The 24,200-nt window shown below is 34.7% G+C and overlaps 1 protein-coding gene across 1 annotated transcript in view; it reads right to left on the bottom strand.

The window, feature by feature from the left end:
- The window catches only part of SORCS3 (sortilin related VPS10 domain containing receptor 3), a 687,244-nt gene that overhangs the window by 206,677 nt on the left and 456,367 nt on the right, over positions 1–24,200 (bottom strand). Inside the window, exon 6 of the mRNA XM_051981368.1 lies at positions 1,978–2,042. Coding sequence (XP_051837328.1) covers positions 1,978–2,042 — 65 coding nt within the window. The remainder of the gene's footprint in view (positions 1–1,977; positions 2,043–24,200) is intronic.

Here is a 24,200-nt window from a genome sequence, read left to right as displayed (position 1 = left end):
ACACTTAGAATAGTCACTGCCATAAAATAGATAATAAATTCTTCCTTTTTGTCTCCTTCCCTCCTTTGTCTTCCTTCTTTCTTTCCTTCTTCCCTTCCTATTAATAGAATGTTCAGGATTCATCTATACTTTTAAAAAATAGCATTTGATTTTGTTATCTTTTCAAACTATAATTCCTTTTGCCTTTTACTATCTAATTAGAGAAAAAAAGTTTATGCTTGCTATTGCTAATTTCTCTTAACTCACTGATATCTCAAAGTCTGAAAATTGATTCCTGAAACCCTATCACCCTACTGAAACTGTTCTATAACAGGTCACTAATGATTTTGAAACTGATAAATAAATCTAATAACTTTTTTTTTCAATCCTCATTCTCCTAAATATCTGTGAAGATTTTGATACTATTGATTACATTATCTTAGAAATGTGCAGATACTCTTTCTTCTTGGTTTCTATGTCACTTTGTTCATCTGTTTCCTATACCTATCTTACTATTTCTTTTTAGTATCTGGGACAGGAGAATTATATAGTATCCTAAGCTCTTGTGTGCCCCAATATTTGGTTCTGGGCCCCTCATTTCTTCTGCTTAATTTCTCCTTTGATGAGTTAATTGATATTTATTTGTCATCTTTATGCATTTGCTCTGTCAGTATTTACATAAATTTTATATATATGTATATATATAAAGTTATATGCTACATATATGATAATGGAGAAATATATATATATTGATTTATTATATAAGTAGATAAACAGAGATATATCTATATAAATATATTTACATAGATATATAGCTTATATATCTCCCCTTAGGGCAGTTAGGTGGCACAGTGAATAGAATACCAGATTTAGCGTCAGGAAGACTCATCTTCTTTATTCAACTCTGACCTTAGAAATTTACTAGCAGTATGTTCCTGGTAAAGTCACTTAACCCTGTTTGCCTTGTCATTCATCTGTAAAATGAACTGGAGAAGGAACAGTATCTTTGCTAAGAAAAGCCCAAATGGGGACATGAAGCATTGGACATGAATGAAAAACAACTAAACAGCAACAAATCCCTCCTTAGTTGTAGTTCCATATCATCTTTATTTGTCTGATAGGCCTTTCTATCTTTATATCTCATCAGTATGTCACATTCAATATGTGTAAAATAAATTGTCCTTTGATTTTGTCTTTTAATTCCCTCCTCCTGTTTCCACTTAAGGCACCACAATATACTGAAGACTCAGTTTCATGCTCAAAGCTTCTCTTTCCCTTCTGAGGATTCTACCATGTACACAGACAAGTTAAATAAAAGATAATACAAGGAAGGAGAGATCAATGGTATTAGCTGTGCTCCCCTTATTAGTTTTCTCTCATTTTGTCCTCAGGGTCTGACACATAGTGTTTTATAAATGACTGCTATCTATCTTCAAAGAAAATAACATTTAAAATTTCAAATGTCATTGTCTTGGCAGTGAGTCCTGTCAGTCAACAAGTATTTTTTTTAATGCTTTCTATGGGATAATTAAAATAATCACTCAATCACTTCTTAGTATAGCAAATCTGAATTTTTGTACAGCATATTTTCTTAAAGCAAAGGATACTTTCATATAAATTCAAATTTCATTTAAAAATAAACACTCTGTGTTGGTATACATTTCTTTTAGATTTATACTATACTATACTAAAGAATTATACATGAAATTATGAACCAAATATCATCACATCAAAATCCTTACTCCAAAGAATAAGGAAATGTTTAGAGATTGGTCTGTGTTGGTCTATTTCTATGGGGCTTCTCTAAAGACTAAAGAAGCCTTTCCCTTCTTCCTATTCCTTGCCCAAGAGGTCAAAGATAAGGAGAGATGTCAGTAATGGAGCTCTGCATCCTACTTCTTCCCAGTCCATTAAAATGTAAATTAGAGAGGAATGGCTGGTTCCCCCTGGCCCTAGCTCAGCACTGCTGTGTATCAACCTTGCTTCTGCAGCACTCACATCCGTCAGTTGTCCTCGCCTCCATGTGTACAAGGTCAGGCTCCTTATCCAAGCCTGTGACTGACCTAGAGAAGAAAGAGAATATTTGTGAGAATGGACCAAAAATAAGACCATGTCTAAAGCATACAATTCTCTTCTTTTGGGAAAATTTGGTCAAATCTACCAGATGACAGAGGTACACATCACCAAGTTCTGAAATTCAACAAAACGGACTGTTCTTTATGAAAGGAGCAAGATATGATATGGTCCTTTGAAACCTTCTTTGTGTTGCTATTAGGTTTAGTGTTAAAAGACCTATGTTGAATATCAAGATTTAACCACTATGCTCTTTGTAATATGTCTCTCTCTAGGATTCAGTTTTTGTATTCATAAAATGACAGACTAAAGGCATTGTGGCTAAGCTATAGGGAATTGAAAGACTGCTTATGTCAGGGGGGATAGGAAAGGTCCCATCAGACTTTTCCCAAGCTGGGGGAGGCACAAGGCAAATTATTGTGAAGAGAAATAACAATTTCTGGGACTAGACCTTTTGATTCTGATCTTGTAGGGATTCATAGAGAAATGCAGAAACTTTTTTTTTTTTAATAGCAGAGTTCCAAGGCTGCAAAAAATTTTCCAGTTGTATCTGAGTATATGTGTTTCCAGGAAGGTTCCATATACATGGCTATAATGCTAAGCTACTCAAAGTCTGATGCCCAAAGACCACCACAGAGATCTAACAAGGATGTATCTATGCAACAAGGCCAGCATAAACTGTTTTCTCATTCACATTCTGAGCCTTTCTTCTCTTCCAAAGGGTATATCAAATATCAGAGGTTTGAGGACACCAAGCATCAGTGGTTATGAGATTCTGGAATTAATGTGCTTATTTATCTCTAGTGATGTTGTAATGATAGAATAAGAAAATAATTAGTAAGTAACTCGTAACCTATAAAATAACTTTATAAATGTCACTCATATGCTACCAGAATAATCATCATCATCATATTATTGTACCACACTTAGCTGACAACTTTAACTATCTGGAAGGTACATTTGGAGTCATGAAGAAAACATCAAAGGCTGACAATATATCACAGATGTTTGGAAAGTTCATGCCCTGAAACCAATGCATTTTATTCACAGGGGAGCTCCCAAATCCCTCTTTTCAATTATGTTTACTCTTTGTTTCCTGATACAATTCTAATGTGCTTGATTATCTGTTTTCTTAGCACAACTTATATTTGAAGAAGCAAATTTCAAAGGGAATTGCTAAAAGTATACTGATAGTGGGGAAAAAAATACAGCTCAGCTGACAGAGATTAGGTGGAAAGAGAAGAAAAATGATTTAAATACACACAGAACTAAAAAAAAAAACATAGCAAACTGGGACCATTTTAGCCCTGGAACTGGAATCAGAAAGATTTGAGTTCAAAACTTACCTCAGATTCTTCCTAGCTGTATGACCTTATGTGAGCCATTGAACTCTATCAGTCTCAGTTCAAAAAGGAGATTATAATAACACCAGGGTGCTAACTATTGTTGTAGTCATTGTTATTGTTATTTACTTCCTGGGCAAATAACTCAATAAAGTATAATCAGCTCTGAAGGCATCATATTATTGAGTAAAAGATAAGCATTTGCTAATACATTTAGATGGATGATACTGACATATCAAAATTAGTTATATTTAGTACTCTCTATTTAATAAGGCTGAGATTTCTTTAAAAAATCATTTGGACACTTAATATTAACTTTTTCAAATAGACTTGTGTTATTCACAAAATTCATATATTAAAAAAAAATTTCCTAAAGGTGTATAATAATGATGATCACCTATATGGAACTTTTCATTTACAAAGCTCTTTTATATCTATTATCTCATTTGTTCCTCATAACAAAAGACAGAAGTAGAACAAGTATCAGAATCATAAAAGAATAAAATCTTAGAGGCTTTAGAGGTACAGTTAAGTCCTTACTTGAAGCAAAAAATCCCTCCTGAAACATCCTGTCAAGTGTTCATCTATTCCTAAGCTGCATATATCCTGTACAGATATCATTATTGCCACCATATATTCAAGAAAAATAGAATTCAGAATGCTTAAGGTATTTGTCCCAACTCATGCAGTAATTTAGGGGCAGAAATTGGGTTAGATTCCCAGCCCCAAAACACAGTTGAGGGAGTTAATGTTGAAGGACTTCCAGTTATCAGTATTGTTTTTACCCTGAAACTAGAAACAATCTGGTTGGCGAAGCTGGAGCCAGGCCTGGAGTCAGAAAGACTCATCATAAATCTGCCCTGAGATACTTACTAGATTTGCTTCAATTTCTTCATCTGTAAAATGAGCTAGAGTAAGAAATGGCAAACCACTTTGGTACCTTTATCACAAAAACTCTAAAAGAGGTTACAAAGATTGGGTATACACGTGTCAAAGCTAAACAAAAACAAAAACAAAATCTAGTTCACTGGGTCCATTGAACTAATTAAAAGAAACTGAGAGAGCTAGATTTGGTTTAGAGGGCAATGATAAAGGCAGTATGATATGGTTGAGAATCATCCAGCTGGTATTGAGTTGGAGGAGATAAGCCATCTCCTTTCTCAAACCAATAAGATCAACTATCTTAACATCTTGTGGGGATGATCAAATTATACACAGAAAGCAACTGGAAAAAATCATACAAGGATATCATGAAGATTAAAGATATAGGCATAGAAAGTTGTGTTAGAAATTTGAGGTGCATTGAGTGTTGTAGGGATGGAGAGGAAAAAACCCTAAGGTACACATCTGGAGAAGGCTTTCTAGGAGGCAGTCTAATTGAAAATAATTTGGGGCATAGGTTGTCTGTGATAAGATACCCATTATTTCAGGAATGAAAGATCTGCTTGATAGCACAAGAGATTATCCTAACATTCAGTTCACCTGAAATTATTCCTGCCATTTTCTACATTGTCACATGATATAGAGCAGTGGTCCAGTGGTCAAAGTATGGTTCAGAAAATAATACGGTTCTCTGAAACTCTCTCAAAAGAAATACAAATTCAAAATTGGTTTTTATTTATAATATGGTAAATATCTACATATGTAACCCATATAAAGAAAAACTCTTCAGGTAGATCCTCAATACTTTTTAATAGCATAAAGCAACTGAGAATAAAAGTTTCAGAATCACTGGCTTCAAATCAGAAACAATTTTATGAAACAGTCAGGTTGAAATGGAACACTATAAGACATCAAGACATCAAGAATGACACCAAGAAAAAAATACAATCCCTGTCAACTGAGAGCTAATAATGAAGACTCTTCCCCAACTTTTCTCTAATTCCTCCCTTACTCCTTAGATCCTACCTGCCCTTTCTTCCCTCCTCCTCTTCCCTCTGACTTTAAAGGTCAGCTTCATTCAAACACATTACTTAATTATATTTGATTTACATTACTGATCAGAGACATGCAAAGCAAGACAATTCTGAGATACCACTACACACCTGTGAGATAATGACAAATGTTGGAGGGGATGTGGGAAAACTGGGACACCAGTGCATTGTTGGTGGACTTGTGAATGGATCCAACCATTCTGGAGAACAATTTGGAACTATGCTCAAAAAGTTATCAAACTGTGTATATCCTTTGATCCAGCAGTGTTACTATTAGGCTTAAATCCCCAAAGAGATACTAAAGAAGGGAAAGGGACCTGTATATGCAAAAAATGTTTGTGGCAGCCTTTTCATAGTGACTAGAAACTGGAAATTGAATGGATGCCTATCAATCGGAGAATGGCTGAGTAAATTATGGCATATGAATGCTATGGAATATTATTGTTCTGTAAGAAATGACCAGCAAGACGAATACAAGAGGTTTGGAGAGACTTACATGAACTGATGCTAAATGAAATGAACAGAACTAGGAGATCATTATACACTTCAACAACAATACTGTATGAGGATCAATTCTGATGGAAGTGGCTATCTTTGGTAATGAGAGGATCCAAATCAATTCCAACTGATCAGTGGTGAACAGAACTAGCTACATCCAGGGAAAGAACACTAGAAAATGAGTGTGAACCACAGCATAGCATTTCCACTCTTTCTGTTGTTCTTTGCTTGCATTTTTGTTTTTCTTCCTAGGTTATTTTTACCCTCTTTCTAAATCCAATTTTTCTTGTGCAACAAGATAACTGTATAAATATATATGCATATATTGTATTTAACATATACTTTAATATGTTTAACATGTATGGGACTGCATGCCTTCTGGGGGAGGTAAGGAGGGGAAAAGTTGGAACAGAAGTGTTTGCAAGGGTCAATGTTGAAAAATTACCCATGCATATGTTTTGTTAATAAAAAGCTATAATAATAATTTTAAAATTATATTTGATTTAGCCCATGAGCTGTTTCATGTAAGAGATGGTATATTCTATGACAGTGATAAATGTCTCATGAGTTCTTTACTTCTTAAACCACTCTCCCACTTGGTGCTTTATTAATATTATACTTCTTCAGGGCACAGAAAATCCACCTGAACATTTAGGGTGGACTTTTTATGTATCATTTTATTTTGAGTTACTTCAGTTCTGCTTTGCTCAGAGAGCACAACACCTTCTCTGATGAGGGCACACCACATTGGGTGATCTTATGCCAGTGTTGCCCATTTCACACAATCAGTTCCAAAGTTCTTGCATCATTTCTTTTGTGAACATTTGCCTTGTGTAAATTCTCCATAACATAGTCTTTTAGGTAAGCATTACTTTGGTATTCAAACAGCATGGCCATCCCATCAGAGTTGACTTCTCTGCAGTAGGATTTGAATGCTTGGCAGTTTAGTTCAAAAAAGGACCTTGGTGTTCCGTACCCTAAACTTTCAGGTAATCTTCAGAATCTTCCAAAGATAATTTAAATGGAAGAGATTCTGTTTCCTGGCAGGGAAGACTATCCATTCTTAGACTATTCAGGCTTCACATGACTAATTGAAAGACGGGGAATCCCATATAGAAAATTTATTTTATTGGATTTATATAGATTTCTCAATGTTTTCAACTTTTCATTTGGTTTCATGTTAGGGGGAACTTGATGGCCTGCCTATGGCCAGAGGATAAGAAAAATCTCTTAGATTTTCAATGAATGAGAAGTTGTTATCATTAGATTTTGATCATCTTGAGAACAGAGATTGTCTTTTGCCTCTTTTTGTATCCTTACTGCTTTTCACAGTACCTGGCACAAACAGGAATTTAATAAATGTTTATTGACTGACTATTGACTGACACCTGCAACTGAGTGTTGGAGACCCTTGTTTCTATCTCCTACAAAGCATACCTAGTTCCTACAGGAATTGGGGCAATCAGGTCCTGGGTTAAAAGATCCAATTTGCCATTGCCTACCCCTGTGCCCTCTGTGCTCATAACTGGATAGATGATAGCAAGACAGGCTATGTCTTCTCTCCATATTCTGGCAATGACAAGGATGCTATTTGTTGTTTTCTCCTGTATAACTACATTACCTATGTCTTGCAAATTGGTGGTTAGGCCCTACCAGAGCTCCATCAGCTGCCCAGCCAAGAGACAAAAGCATCTAAAGAAAAGGATCTAATGGTTTCCAATCATCCAGTGGTATCACCAACCATAAATAAGTAGTATTGGGGATGAGAAGAATAGTAAGAAAATCATCCATCTTATAAGGTTGTTATGAAGATCAAAAGAGATATCTGTAAAGAACATAGCATGGAGCCTGGCACAAAGTTCGATATAATATACATTTTCTTATTCCTTCTATAGCCCACTTCAATAAAGTAAGTCCTTTGAAACCTATACTATCCCTTTTAGCCTAGTCAGCTCATTGATGTCTGTAGACTCTTCCAGCAGGAATGAGAGGCTGCTAACATCTCCCTTACAAGAAGTTTTCTGATGGTCACTAGGATGTCAGCTCAGAGCATAGTCTCAGAAAAGGACAAAGTAACCTGATTCAGTATTATGAACAAATAGCTCCCAAATAAAGAACTATAAACTATTAATCATATGAAAGAATAAAAGAAATGTCCATTAAAATATCAAAGTTTCATCTCACAGCCAGAAAATTGGCAGTTAACAAAAAGGAAGGAATAATTGATGCTGGAAGGGATACGGAAAAACCAATACATTATTGGTAGAGCTATGTATCAGTAAAATTTTTCTGGAAAACAATTTGTAATTGTGAAAAGAAAGTGGCTAAATGTCTATACTGTTTGACCCAAAAGTTGCATTTGTGAAGTGTATATCACAAGGAGATAAATGACAAAATGGTCCCATAGAAACCAAAATATTTATAATTGCATAATTTTTTTGTGGCTACAAGAACTAGAAACAACATAGATGCCCATTGATTGAAAGTATGACTAATGTAATAGAGTGTTATTATACTATAAAAATGATGCACATGCATCATGCTAATACAGAGATACATGGAAAATTTTATGTGAACTGATGCAAAGTAAGCAAAGCCATGAAAACAACATGTAATATAAAGTAAACATCAATGTAAATAATAGGGTTTGTGAGAATCAGGGAAAGAAAAAAAATCACAAAATAATTAAATATAATATTAGAAAAGTATATAGAGCAAATTTGGCCTCAAATAAAAGCTATTAGATGTGATCTTAACACTTCCCAAACTCCTTGTGCAGAAATAGAATAATAATTCAACATAAGTATGAAATGTTGTATCTAACATCTAACATCAGATATATTTGATAATTTGATTGGTTTTGATCTATTTTTTCTCTTCTTATTTTCATTTTGTAAAAATTCTTCTGGGAAAATATAGGCCATTAAAAACAAAAGTTATATTAACAATATATTTTAAAGAATCCAATTTTGATTTGAGTTTTTTTATTAGAAATCATAGTTATTCATAATCTGAGCATCTCAGTCTAGTCTCTTGCATACTTGTCATGGTGACATTATCTTTTGCTCCCACCTATGAATCTATATCTTTCCAAAAACGCATGGATAAATAGCTTTTACGTCAATGACTAAACTTCTGATTCAGTGGATAACACCTAAAACCCCAAGTCCAGAAATCAAAGGAAGAGCTAAAGTATGAGCTATGGATTATGAGGTATCCTTGACTTCCTATGAATCTGGCATTTTCCATATTATAATCTTCTACACCCATGGGTATTCAGTTGCTAATCAATGTCAGGTTTCTCTCCCTGTCAGCAACATCAGGCTAGAGGTTGAGGATGAGAATAAATCAATTAACGTGTAGTTTCAGTCCAGGTATTCCCTCCATAATTCAAAGGTCAACTCTTCTGCCTGTAAATAATCTCTGAGAGTGGCTATGGACATGCACACACACAAAAATGTCTTTGGCCACTCAGAAGACGATCCTTTCCAAATGTAGGCTGATCCACTAGCCCCATTCTCAAAGTCTTGCCAGCTGGAATAAATCTGTCAGCCTTTGGTGGCACAGTCTTAATGAGCTCAATATCCACCAGGATGAGATATTGGAGTAGGACATTAATAGAAGAATCACATAATAACAATAACATGACAACTCCAATTACTAATAAGACATGAATTTTCATATAATTTAAACTATTCCCACTAAGAATGATATATTTTGAAAGTCCTTCATTCCAAGTAGTTTGGCAACAATGAATATTCAATATGAATTTAACACCTATTAATACATTTTTTAAAAATTTAATTAATTTATGTTATATCTGGTGATTGGGAGCAATAGTTATATTCATTGATGATATTAAATGGAGAGGAAAAGAATTAACATTTTCATAATATCTATGTGTCAGTCATTATATTAATTGATTTTTACAAATATTAACAGCTTTAATATATTTTGTCAATTTCTCTCAGGTACTTTGGGTTTATACTTATGGGATGGTGATTTGCCATCTGTCACTTTAGAAAGGCTAATTCTATATCCCTATATCTCTAAACCTCTATACTTTTCTGGTCTGTCATTCCATCCCACTATGTCTTCTAAAGTATTTAGTAGACACTAAATTTTAATAACTTTCAGTGACATATTGAAGTTTCAGCCATTTCAATTCATTGAGTCGTCTAGCATTTATCTAGCACCTACTATGTGCAAGACATAGAACTAAGCATTAGGGATACAAAGAAAGGGGAGAGGAGATGAAGGTGAAAGGGACTTGATGTGGTAGACAATGTGTAAACAGCTACGTATAAACAAGATACATGCAGGATAAACTGAATGGAGTCTCAAGGCACTAAAATTAAGGAAGACAGGCAAAAGTATCTTGCAGAAAGTGGGATTTTGGATGAGATTTGAAGGAAGACAAGGAAGCAAAGTGAGGAAAGAGAGCATTCCAGGCATGGGGGAAGCAAATAAAGTGCTCAGAGAGAGGAGATGAAATGTCATTTTTGAAGAAGAGCAAGGAAGTCACTATCACTGGATAATAGAGTACATGAATGGGAAGCAAAGTGTTAGAGTGGCAAGGTGAAAAGATAAATGAAGACAGGTCATGAATGAATGCTTTAAAAGTCCCCAAAAAGTCCTGATTTTATAATTGATCCTACAGATCATGATAGAGAGCTACTGAAGTTTGTTGAATTGATAGTAGGGGAGATATATGATCAGATCTACACTTTAGGAAGAGCATTTTGACAGTGGAGTGGAGGATGCACTAGAGTCAGGAGAGATTTAAGTCAGAGGGACCAATTAACAGGTTGTTGCAGTAGTCTGGGAATGGGGTAATAAGGATTTGTGCCATGATGGTGATAGTGTTAAGGGAGAGAAAGGGGCATGTATAAGAGATATTACAAAGGTGGGAGGATGAAAAAAGAGAAGTATGAGTTAAAGAAAAGGAAGAAGAGATGATGATGATGATGATGATACATTGTTGTATTTCCCCTCCTCCCCCCACCCCTCCACAAAATAGAGACCGGATCAAGGAGATTGAAATGAATTAGGTGCTAGTTAAAGTAACTACATTCGCCGAGGATGTTTCTGTGGCTTACAGAAGATGAGCTTACTTCATAATGCTAATATTCTAGTACAAAAAAAAAAGTTTATTTTATCTACATTGTGTAATAGCCTGTAGAATATTAAATGGAAAAGAATAATGACAGGATACCATTGGGCTCCAGGAATACCTCTTTGAATCCAAACAACAACAAAGATGTGATTAATAAAAATAATTAAATCTGTCATTGTACAGTGTCCCAAAAATCTTAGTACAGTTTTAAATTAAAATTCTGGTAGTTCTGCTGTTGTTGTTCAGTAGTGTTAGCAATATCCAACTTTTCACGACCCCATTTGGTTTTCTATGGTAAAGACACTGGAGTGGTTTGTCATATTTTTCCAGCTCATTTTACAATAAAGTACTTAGGCAAACTGGGTTAAGTGATTTTTGTCCAGGGTCACACAGCTAGGCAGTGAGAAGCTAAATGAGTCTTCCTTATTGCAAGCCCAGTGCTCCATTTACTGTGCCACCTAGCTGTCCTAAATAAAACTACATTAAGACTTTTGGGGAACTGTATAAATGGCAGTTTTTATTATTGTTGTTGGGGTTCAGAGAGATATTTTAAATTTAAAACTCCATTAAGACTTTTGGAATATCTTGTGTATCACTTTAGGGTTAACAAAGCTGTTTACATTGACCAGTTATCTCCTTTAATTCTCATCAACTATATGTGGTAATTACTATAGAAATTTTTATTTACATTTTACAGATAAGGAGATTCAGAGATTAAATGATTTGCCCATTTATCAAGAAGTGAGTAAATATCTGATGCATAATTCAAATTTACTTCTCTGACTTGGTTCAATATTGTTTCCCTTTTAGTAGTGATAAATAATTTGTTAAGTTGATTAGGCGATTTTGAATGCCCTTCTTTAATGACTAAATAAATTTGATCACATACTTTAAATAATGACAAGTTATGGAATAACTATGCCTTTTTGCTGAAGTATTAATTCCAAGAAATTCAGAATTGTGTACACACACACACACACACACACACACACACACACACACATATAATTTATATTATGTTCTATAAATGTTTCTTCCCCAATTGGTTTAAACCAATGTTCACCTAATTGTACTAATGATTTATTTTATTAATTGGTTCAAAAACAGATTCTTTTAAAGTTGGATGACCTTTTACAAAAACCTGTATATTTCAAGAACCTATCCTATTTATGATTTTGGATAATTTCATGTTTTCCAAATTAGAGGCTGTAGCCAACATAATATAGGGTCTAAGTGAAGATATGGTTAGTAGATAAAAGCTTTTAGGGACAGCAAGCTAAGGGAATCACAAATCAAGTCAAGGAACAAATGTTGACTGAGCACCCAATGTGCTAATCAAAATGGAAAATAAATAAGCCAATGGGTAAGATAGATAAGCCATGATCTTTGTCATCAAGGTACTTCTTTTGGAAACAAAACAAACCTGAACACCCAACAAGATAGCAGAGCCTGGATCAAAAGAGGAAAGATAAATCATCACACCAAGGGTGCATTGCAGATGGACCATATTGAGGAATACTTGTCATGTGCCTTTCTGTAAATGTGAATTTTGTTAACAATAAAAAAAAAATTATATGTATGCTCTCTATGTCCAACAAAGAAATATAATCTTCAAATTAGTCAGTTGGTAATGAGTGAAATGACCAGTATGGAATCATGAATTTATTGCACAGCTTTGTGGCTGATATTATAGCCGTATAAAACTGTGCAGTATATTACAGCATAGAATGACAAAAAAATTCTTTGTTGGAAGAGTTAGGAGACAGAATTCTAATCCTGATCTTGAGTTCAATGTGTAACCATGACCTCACTCTCTTTAATGGAGCTCATCCTAATAAAAACAGTGGTTTGTATCAGCTGATCCAAAATTCCATTTACCATCGCTCTAACATTATACAGCTCTGTGAAAGTGATGTGGATAGACATCAGGAATACATGAAAAGGTGGTGGGAAGACATTGAAATGAAACATCACATTTTTTTCCAAAAAACCAAATGATGAAGATGAGGAGAAGGATGGTAGTCTTACCTATGATAGAAAATGGCTATAAAACAAGAGATTTATCACTTAATTTATTCTGTGCCTCAGGCAAGTGTCTATAGAACTTAGGTCCAAATTGTCAGTCTGCATTGCTGCAGCTAGTTTCCAGAAAAGAGGTTTCCCCATACCAAAAAAAAAAAAAAAAAACAGAGATTTGAGATCTAGACCACACACACACTCCCCACACATATTAGTTCACATTCATCAGACTCAAAGCGTCTACACAGCAGGCACAATTTATCAAACGCAGCAGGGGTGGAGGAGAGGTGGGTAGAGGCATCTCAGCAGAGGGAAAGAAGGAGAAAGCATCAATTTTTAAAGCTTGCCTAGAGCATACCAATGGCTTCTCAGTCCTAGCGCTTTGGAAAGAACACTGCGTCTGGAATCAGAAAATTCTGGTTCCCATTCTGCTCCTGCTGCTTACTATCTATGTGACCTTTGCTAAGTACCACTTAGCCTTCCTGGCTGGCATTCTCCTCATATGTCAAAGGAAGGCAGTTAGACAAGGTGACCTCTGAGATCCCCCAGAGCTCAGGATCAAGGACCCCTGCAAGAAAGACAAGGATGTGACCTTCAGCAAGAAACTTTCTCCTCTGAACTGGTTTCTTTTTCCATGTTTTTTAGCTGATCTTTGAGGTTTTTCCCAACCTTAAAATTCCAAGGTTCTGTGACACTAAAATTCTATGACTCCAGAGGAGAATGTAATAAAGTGTTAGATTTTGTGGTACAGACTAAGATCTGCACAAATGTCAGTGAGTTACTCTGAAAACAGAAAGGCCACAGAAAAAAGACCTACAAGAAAATCTTTTATAAAAATTCTGGAGAAGGGAAAAACAAAAGGAAAAAGGTGTATTTATGGGTTAAAAATGTGCAGAAGGGGAAACCAGCTATCTCTGGTCATTCTAATCAAATGAATGGATGTTGCCAATTAGCATAGGCATATTATTAATTGTATCCTGCATAAAATGCTCCTCTCTCAGGTTTTGCCACACTGCACAAGACACCCATGCTGCAGACTTAGCACCAATGAACCCACCATTAGGTAGTCTCTGTGCTACTGCTCCTGGCTTCAAGTTTCACACACTGACCTAGACAAGAGAAAATATCTTTGGCAAAATGTTCCTGCCCTTGGAAAGATGAAATGGATTTGAACAGAGGCTATATGAAGCCCATATATATCAAATGCACTAGTTTAGGGCTTATCACTTCATACGCCATTGGGCACATCGTGTCTCCAAAACACAAACCCCAAGTCCAAATGACAGAGAGAGAAAAATGAATATCTGTCCATCTGTAGCTTTTCCTTTTCTAGGTGGCACAGGGTAGACTGCTAGGCCTAGAATCGAAAGCTTAAGTTCAAATGAGGCTTCAAACACTTAATTATCAGCTGTGGGACCTTAGGCAAGCCACTTAATTTCTATTTATCTTTAATTTCCTCACCAGTAAAACAGGGATATAATAGCCTCTACCTCCCAGGGTTGTTTTGAGAATCAAATGAGAAAATATTTCTAAAGTGTTTAGCACGTAGTAAATTCTTTAAAAATTTTTTTATTAAAGCTTTTTTTTATTTTCAAAACACATGTATGGCTAATTTTCAACATTCACCCTTATAAAATCTTGTGTTCCAAATTTTTTCCCTCTCTTCCCCTCATTCTCACCCCTAGATGGCAAATATGTTAAACAGCACAGAGTAAGTTCTATATAAATGGTATCATTCTCCTTATCATCTTCATTACCATCATTTAGTTTTGGAAAAAAAGTAATGCTCTACTTCAATATCTTCCCACCGCTTATTCATCTATTCCCGGTGTCCATCCACATCACTTTCACAGAACCATATAATGTTAGCGTTATGGTAAACTGAATTTTGGATTAGCTGATACAAATCACTGTTTTTATTAGGATGAGATCCATTAGAGATACTGGGTAATGGTTACACATTGAACTCAAGACCATGATTAGAACTTGGGTCTTCTGTCTCCCAACTCTCCCAACAAAGAACCTTTTTGCCATTCTATGCTGTAATAAATTGCACAGTTTTATGATTTATACATAAATGGACATATCACAAAGACCTGTATTGCAATATAATAATTGACTAATCACATGTACTTCCCTATATGCCTGGCAGGGCTAGCTTATTTGGTATCTCTAAGAGCAAATAAGGCACTGCCCCATTGTGATTAGAATATCAGGAAATCATTCAAATAGACATTTATTGGACTACAGCAGGGATTCACAAAGGAAGTAGTGGAACCCTGGGACTATTCAAATTAAACTAGACCAGACACTTTGGAGTTCTCTCCACGGAACAGTTGTGAATCAGCCAGGGATAGGACTGGATCATTTAATAGGTTTTTTTCCCCTCTTTAATTTCTTTTATTCAGAAAGTATGCAAGAACAATTGCAAGCTGTACTAATAGGCAGAAATGCGACAACAAGTTGCTAAGTGTCCACAGCCAGCTAATTCTCTTTGCTATTTAGAGATTGGGAATCTTCCTCACCATCTCTCATACTCCTCAGCAAAAACTTTTTTCACCTCCAAAAATAATCCTAAATAAAGAATATAAATTGCAATTTAGTGAAACAGTACTAGTTTCAAGCTCATCAACAATCCTCTTGGTACACTACTTAAATATGACTCTGTCAACAAGTTCAACCCTTGTGTCCACAACCTTCATCTTCCAGTTTCCTGAAATTATTAAGGAGCTGGGAAGTGTCCCTTCGAAGATCACCTGCCTTTCCAATTTATGATTCACTAAAGATTCATTCAGAATCAGGTATACATGGGCATTGAAGGATCAGTAAAAGGCGCAAAGCTGGATTAGACAATGACACCATCATGAGACTAGGAAAAGCTTTGGACAGAAATAGGTCAAAAAAAGGTAATCTCCCAATTTTCTTTTGACCAGCTTTGACTAAATCTGACAGTATCAGCTGTAACATCTAGTGTATTTATCATTACTTATTTTAACCTCAAAAATAAAAAAAAAAGAAAGAAAAAGGTTGGGGGAGAGATTGAGATAAATCATGGCATTATAAAAAGAAGATTTAGAGCTGGAAAAATTACCACAGTCTAATGACCTCATTTCAAGAAAGTTAAGTCTTGGGCCCAGGGGCCCAATATTACATCAAACATGGGATTTGAATTCAGGGTCTGTGACTCTTCAGCTAGTATACTGCTCTTTCCACTGAACCAAAAAAAAAAAAAAAAAAAAGACTCAAAGTGGCTGATTAGAGTTTTAAGATTACGCATGAAAACAGCACCCCAATCTACCAGGCAGCTGACCTTCTTCCCCTGTTCCCAGAGGAAAGAAGTTATGCAAATAAATTGGGTCCAGATTACTTCCTCCAAGAATCTGCAATTTGCCTGACAGGACACTTACTTTCTTGCTTCTTCTAGTCATCTCATGCATGTTCTCGTTAATGATCAAGGAATTATACTAAACTCATTCTGCTCAGTTGGCTCTGGGATATTCTGGAAGACCAGGGGAGGAAGTTCCAATTTGTTTTCTCACAGAGAATGAATTCTGCCTCATATAACTGCTGACAAATTACCATTTTTACAGGGTTTGTTAATTTCCAATGAGCAAACTGCACATCAGATATCTCTTTTATTCAACAGATGCTCCTGAGCTAAACAAATGGTTCTTGTTTAACAAACATGGAAACATCTTGTCGGGTTTTGCCAAAGATCCTATCCTATTTAATCACCCAGGGTGAGTCCTATTGTTTGCTGTGAATACCAGCACCCTATCCTTCTCCCTTCACTCTCAAAAGGTTTGGGGAAATTGGTTGTATATATATAAACTCACATCATACTACTGTAAAGGCAGTGAAAAGAACAGAGATTTAGAATAAAAAGGACATGGATTATCATTCTTGCTTGGCCACTTAATTCCTTTTTTGAACCTTGGTTTAAGGTCCTTCTTTATTTAGACTTGAGCTTTGTGTCATATACATCTACTCAAGTCAGAAACACAAAGCACTGCTGAGGCCCACAGCATAACTGAAAGCAACAATATCTCATTAGCAATGTCTATAGTAGAGCAGGAAATATTAGGAGTTTGCCTTTGTTAATCAGGACGGGGAGAGGCTAGATAGAGCGGGGAGTTCTAGCTTCCTATCCCATGTCATTTGGGAAAGGAGGAATGTGACATGTTTGATATGTGGTGACTGGGTCATCAAGGTCTTAAATAAATGCCTTTGACCAGAATGCCTTAAAAGCTCTGGTTTGATAACATAATTATCAAATCCCCCTGAAAAATGGAATTGGGGCAAGAAAGCAACAGGAGGAGAACTTTCAGGGGGAGGATTTGCAAGGCTGTAAGATGTAAACTGACCACTGTCAAGACCAATAATAATGATCATTCTGCCAATTGGTGTAGCACAATAATATATATATATATATATAAATTAAAAGAGGGTTGGTTTTTCAAAGTCTATCTTTCCCTGCTGAAATGAATAACAGAGAATTATCTTGAGATAATGCTTATCTTGAAGATTAATTTGTTCTTAAGTTTATATTTGCTTTAGAAAAAGATACAAAGAGTGGTTTTGGCTGACCTCAGGGTGGCCACTGTTGTATGAGTGAGAAGGAGAAATTTATTAGAATAAAAGGATTCAGGAAGGATCTATGAGAGAGAATCTTTCAAAAGTAATACAATTTCCTCTATCTAGACCAGACTAATACATACTAGCCACATGACCTTGGAAAAGTCATTACTCCAGCTAAATAAGAATCTGACACAATCAACAAGAAGTTCAATGACCATATAATATATGCCAAACCTTCTCTGAAGCATAGTGGGAGATACCAAGAAGCATAATAACAGCCTCTTAATTTTGGTCAGAATTAGTAAATATTGATATCTGTGGATTAGTAATTGCCCTTCAAATTTACCCAAAGAATGCTGATTTCCCCTTTCCTCCAAAAGAATATAAAATTCTATTTTTAAATATTTGCATATAATACTCTCTATAATGTGCTACATACAGTCAGTGCTTAGTAAATGTTTCTTAAATTGCATGATTAAATTGACTAAGAAATCGATGTTAATTAGGAGGAAGTCTTTAGTGGAGTACCACAGAGCTCAGTTCTTAGCTTTACTTTTCAAAATTCTTGCCAATAACTTGAAAGAAGTCACAGATGAAATAATCAAAATTTTGGCAGACAAAAATCTAAAAATAATTGATTATTTGGTAAAAGAATTGATGTCTGAAAAGATCTAGAATAATAGATTGATGTTTGTAAGAGGGAATTTACCTTGGATCTAAAGGTTTTTTTTAACTTATAAAATGCTTTATTGATACTGTTGTTTCTATACTTAGGTTTAAAAACTACATAAATACTAGATGTAAGATAAACACTTATGAAATATAATCTAATTATATTTATCAATCAATCAAAAAAGTATTTGTTAAGGATCTACTCTGCATCAGACACTGAAGTAAGTATTGGAAATGCAAAGACAAAACTAAAACAGGCTGTACCCTGAAGGAACTTTATTCTAAGAGGGTAGGGAAAAGAGAAAACATGGATTACATAGTAATATGCAGAATATATATGAAATGAATACAAAACAGTCTGGGGATGGAAAGCATAAAAGTTTAGGGAAACCAAAAGTTTTCATAGATTAAGAAGTATTTAAATTGAGGGCTTTTTAAACTAACAGTTTATATTTTCCCACTTATTAAATAATTTTTACCATTTGATTTTTCATTAAAGTTTTGAGTTCTAAATTCTATCCCTCCTTTAATCCCTCCCCTCAACTCTCCCTGAGACAAACTATTTGATGTAGGTTTTACATATAAAATCACAAAACACTAGCACCTTAGAAAACAGAACTAAACAGAAGAATTTTGTAGAAGAAAACAGAAATAAAAGAACAAAGAGAGACAGAGAGAGGGATGGGAGAAGGAGAGAGAGGCAGTGACAGAGACAGAGAAAGAAGGAGGGAAGGAAGAAGGAAGAAAGAAAAAAAAGAACTATGGATTTGGTCTATATTCAGATGCCATCATTTTTCTTCTTTAGAAACAGATATTTAGCTGACTTTTAAAGAAAACAAGAAGCAGAGTGAGAAGGGAGAGGATTCCAGGTACAGAGAGGAAAGAGTAGGGAGCAGGCAGTACAAAGGCATCAATACAGGTGATGGTGTGTTATGTCTATGTGCAATATGCATCTGTGTATATATGTAACAAGCAGTTCAAACATCAATGTATGTAGCAGTCACGTGTAGGAAAACTGGAGAAGTAGGAAAAGACCAGGCCATGTTCGAAATATCAGACAAAGAAATTAGCTACAAACTCACAATTAGTAGAATGACATGGTAGCCCAAAAAGATAATATGGTCACAGATAGCATTAATGGATAATTGTACCCAGAATAAGAAAATGGATAGGCCCCTTCTACTCTATCTTGGACAGATCTGATCTAGCACACCAGGTCCAATTCTTCGGTCCAAATTTTAGAAGTCACACTGAGAAGCTAGATTTTATACAAAGATGCTGAGAAAGGAAAAAGACAAGATGCAAGTAAATGTTATCTGAAGTCTGATCAGTTCTGAGAAGACAGATGACAAAGAAAGGAGGAAATCTACAAGTTGTATTTCTATTTAAAAACTTTTCACAAGGGGACAGTGAGGTGGTGCAGTGGATAGAGCACCAGCCCTGAAGTCAGGAGGACTTAAGTTCAAATCTTGTCCGAGACACTTAACATGTCCTAGCTGGGTGACCCTGGGCAAGTCACTTAACCCCAATTGCCTTAGAGCAAAAGAAAAAAACTTCTCACAAATATCCTCTGAAGGAAGGTTACTGTTTAAATTGAGGTTTTGCCTGAGATCTGTCAAATAACTACAAATTGTTGAAGGTTATTTTAATGCTCTAGAGTGACTCAACGTGTAGTAATAGTAGTATCTTCTCACAAAAAGACATTCAAGTTCATTGAGATAGGACACTCTATGCATGTGTACATATATTCTGGTCATTGCCCAAGAATTAGCCACTAGAAGTAGCAGTAACCAAGGTTCACAGGAAAGCATAGAGGAAAGAGAGTTTCTAGTGAATTGAAAAAGTATAATATGGAATATGGTTTGTTGCTTGGTTTTGTTTTTTCTTTTTTTTTTTTTGGCTAGTGTTAATTAATGTGCATTGTGAACAAAACAAATTGATTGGTCTCTCTCTTTTATAGGAAAAGGTAAAAGAGCCGTAAGAAAGTCTTTGTATCTTCAAATTATCTAAGAAAATTCCCTAGTCCTTAAAAATGAAAAATAAATATAAAAATAGGAAAATTTAAAAAAAAAGGGATCTGAAGAAAGAAAAAAAATTGGAAAGCATGAATGGAGGAAGGTCTACAGAAAAACAACCAAGCTAATTCACAGCTGATGAACTGTAAATATGATCTTACCATTCTGGAAAACAAGTTGAAATTCTGTAAGAAACATTAATATAGAATTTATGTTCTTTGACTAAACAATTCAACTAGATTTATATCACGATGAGATTACTGACAATATATGATCCATAATGTACCACAACATTCATAGTGGAATCCTTTGTAATAACAAAATAAACTAGTAATGAGGTCTACACCTAGTGATTGGGCAAACAAACAGATATATAACTGTCACGAATATTATTGTAGTGTAAGGAATGATGAATATGAAGAGTTTAGAAAATGATGGGGGATAACTGAATAATTACAACATCTTCTTCTTGTGATTCACATGGGCATAATGATTCAGGCAGATGGAATTCAGAAAACATTGCCAAATATTATGAAGATTCAGGTAAGAAAATTAATACCTTTGAGGTACCAGCAGAGTGTTCATTGCTGCTGTTTATCTAAATCAGGAGTTTAGGAGGAGAAAGATAAATCTGAGAAATGACTTGTGGGTTACAGAATGACTGCATGATACCTGGACCATAGATAATAATGTATTTGTCTTATTAATATAATATATAGTATCTCATATAACTACAGTCTAGGAAAAACAGCAGTAGAAATGGTAGCAATTCATGGGAAACAAAAAAGAGAAAATCCAGCAACAAAATCCATGGTATGTTTATATCCAAATGCACAAAATATAAATTAAAAAGCTATACTCTATATGATAGCACACTGCTTCTTCAGAACAAGCAAAGTGAACTAGAGATGCCAACATAAGAGGGCACATTTAATCTCACTGGTATCACTGAAGTGTGGAAAGATGGCATCCATGACTAGAATATGACTTAAGGAAAATATGTATTTTTCAAAATATGTAGGATAGGCAGAGGCTTAAGGAGAAAGAGTAGAATGGAGACACGTTGTCTATTAGGCAGATATGCTTATGAGAGAAAATGCAGGAATGGAATAGTGGCTCAAGAGTCACCTTTACGAAATCTTAAAAGATTTAAAAGATATAGTTCATCTAAGCCTATCATTTAAATTCATCAGCCTATTGAGAGAATTAAGTTATCTAATCTATGTTAGTATTTGTAATAAAGAAGTAGAGGAAAACAGAAAAGTCTGTCATGTAACCTAGATTTCCAAGGATTTAGAGAAACAATAGGTAAGATCTCATAGACTAAAATTTAATGAGGATGTCAGTCCAGGAGGTCTCAAGAATTGTACTCTATTCAAAAAAAACTATTATGTATGAGGGAACTTACATAGATTTTTTTAAAAAATCATACTCAAAAAAATGATAATAAGGGCAAGTAGAGGAAGATAAATACAAAAGGGTGGCACTGATTCATAAGAATTGTGCCAGGAGAGCTAATGCTCAGAATAAGCTGCTGCTGGAAAGGAAGGTTAAAGACAACACAAAGAGTGTTATTTTTAGCTATATTGAGAAATAGAGCATAGTCGAAGAAGTAATAGGACAACTGTTCAGGAGGATAAGATTATGATAACCAATGACAGAGAGAACACAGAGCTATTAAACCCCCTTTTTTGCCTGTTCTTTCTGCCAAGAAGAAATAAGGTAGGGATGGAAAGAATAGGCCAAAAATAGTTAATAGGAGGCTAATGTCCAAGATATGAAGCGAGTACGTAAGAATATGTGTGTGCTTTTGATGAGTTCAAGACATCAGGCTCACATGAATTACAACCCCCGGAAATTCAAAAGATATGGTTGTTGTGACACTATATAATGACCTTTTAATAATCATGGAAAATGAGAGAGACATACAGGATTGGAAAAAGCAATGTTCAAAATAAAGGTGAAAGTAGAGAATATAAACTAGAGACCAGTGAGTTTGACTCTGATTTGTTGTTCAGGGTGGGGAAGGGGAATTGGAACAGATTAAAAAAAAAATCTACAAAAAGGAAGCAAACAAAGCCTTTATCAAAAATAAGTCATGCCCCACTAATACATTGCTGGTGGAGTTGTGAACTGATCCAACCATTCTGGAGAGCACTTCAGAACTGTGCCCAAAGGACTATCAAACTGTCAGCTGTGCATACCCTTTGATCCAGCAATGTTTCTACTGGGCCTCTATTCCAAAAAGATTATAAAAAGGGGGAAAAGACCAACTTGTGCAAAAAATGTTTGTGTATACTGGCAAGAAACTAGAAACTGAGTGGACTCCCATCAATTGAAGAATGGATGAATAAATGATGGCATATGAATTTTAAGGAATATTATTGTTCTATAACAATCAACCAGCAAAATGATTTCAGAAAGGCCTGGAGAGACTTACATGAATTCATGCTAAGTGAAGTGAGTAGAACCAGGAGAACGTGGTAGACAGCAACAGGATTATGGAATAATCAAATCTCATGGACTTTTTTCAACAGTGAAGGGATTCAAGCCAGTTCCAATGTTCCTGTGATGGAGAAAGCCATTTGTACCCAGAGAAAGGATTGTGGGGACCAAGTATTTCCACTTTTTGTTGTTGTTTGCTTCAATTTTGTTTACTTTCTCATTTTTTTCCCTTTTTGATCTGATTTTTCTTATGTAGCATGATGATTGTGGAAATATGTATAAAAGAATTGCACATGTTTAACACATATTGGTTTATTTGCCAACTAGGGGAAAGGGGTAGAGAAAAGGGAGGGAGGAAAAAAATTGGAACACAAGGTTTTGCAAGGATGACTTGAAAATTATCTATGTATATGTTTTGAAAATAAAAAGTTTTAATTTAAAAAAAAATAAAAGAACATCATGCCCAATTCCAAAGGACCCATGATATAGAGGAAGAAATGATAAACCATGATTGAAGTGTTTTTTTTTTAACTTTTTTTAATTTTCCTGGGGGATTTTTGTGTTTTCTTTTGCTACATAGAGCATATGGAAATACATTTTATATAATTTCAATGTATAATTGCTATAATGTAATTTGCCTTCTCAAGGGGTGGGAGAGGAGGAAGAGAATATGAAATTCAAATTTTTTAAAAGTGACTGTTAAACATTTTTATATGTAATTGGGAAATATTTAATGAAATATACATGAGAATTAAGATCTATTAACAACCACTGAATGGCTCAAGTCATTAATAATTTGAAAAATGCAAATGAAAACAACTCAAAAGTTTCACTGAGCATACAGTAAATTGGCAAATAAATATTGAAGGAACTATAGAAACATAACCACATTAACCCACTAATGGTGGAGCTATGAATTGATCTGACAACTCTAGAAAGGAATTTGAAATTAAGCTAAGAAAATCACTAAAATATCTGTTGCCTTTGACTAAGAAATTCCAATGATGAGCATTAGAAGGTCAAAGAGAGCATTATATCAATAAATTCACAGCAGCACTTTTTGTGGTAGAAAGCATCTGAAGATAAAATAATTAACCTTTGATTAGGTATTAGATAAAACAATTGCAGTTTCTGAATGTAGTTGAATATTGCCATATTACAAAAAAGAAGCATTCAGAGAAACATAAGGAAGTTTATATTAACTGATGTAGAGTATATTAAGCAAAAACTAGGAAAACAATATACACAATGATCACAAAGGTAGTTAAGCTTTGATTTGGGATTAGATAAAACAATTATAGAGTTTAATGAGTTTAATGGAATATTGCTACATTACAACAAGGAAAAAAGAATTCAGACACATAGTGAGGTTTCTATTAACTGATGCAGAGTGTACTAAGCAAAAACAATATAATTATCTCAAAGTGTCAATGGGAAGAATAATAAATTCTTTTTTTTAATTTTTATTTAATAATTACTTTATATTGACAGAATCCATGCCAGGGTATTTTTTTTTTTACAACATTAT

The sequence above is a fragment of the Antechinus flavipes genome, chromosome 2 (genome assembly GCF_016432865.1).
Source record: "Antechinus flavipes isolate AdamAnt ecotype Samford, QLD, Australia chromosome 2, AdamAnt_v2, whole genome shotgun sequence".
Classification (NCBI taxonomy): domain Eukaryota; kingdom Metazoa; phylum Chordata; class Mammalia; order Dasyuromorphia; family Dasyuridae; genus Antechinus; species Antechinus flavipes.
The sequence above is the reverse complement of the archived record's forward strand: the minus strand, read 5'-3'. Positions and strand labels throughout refer to the sequence as shown.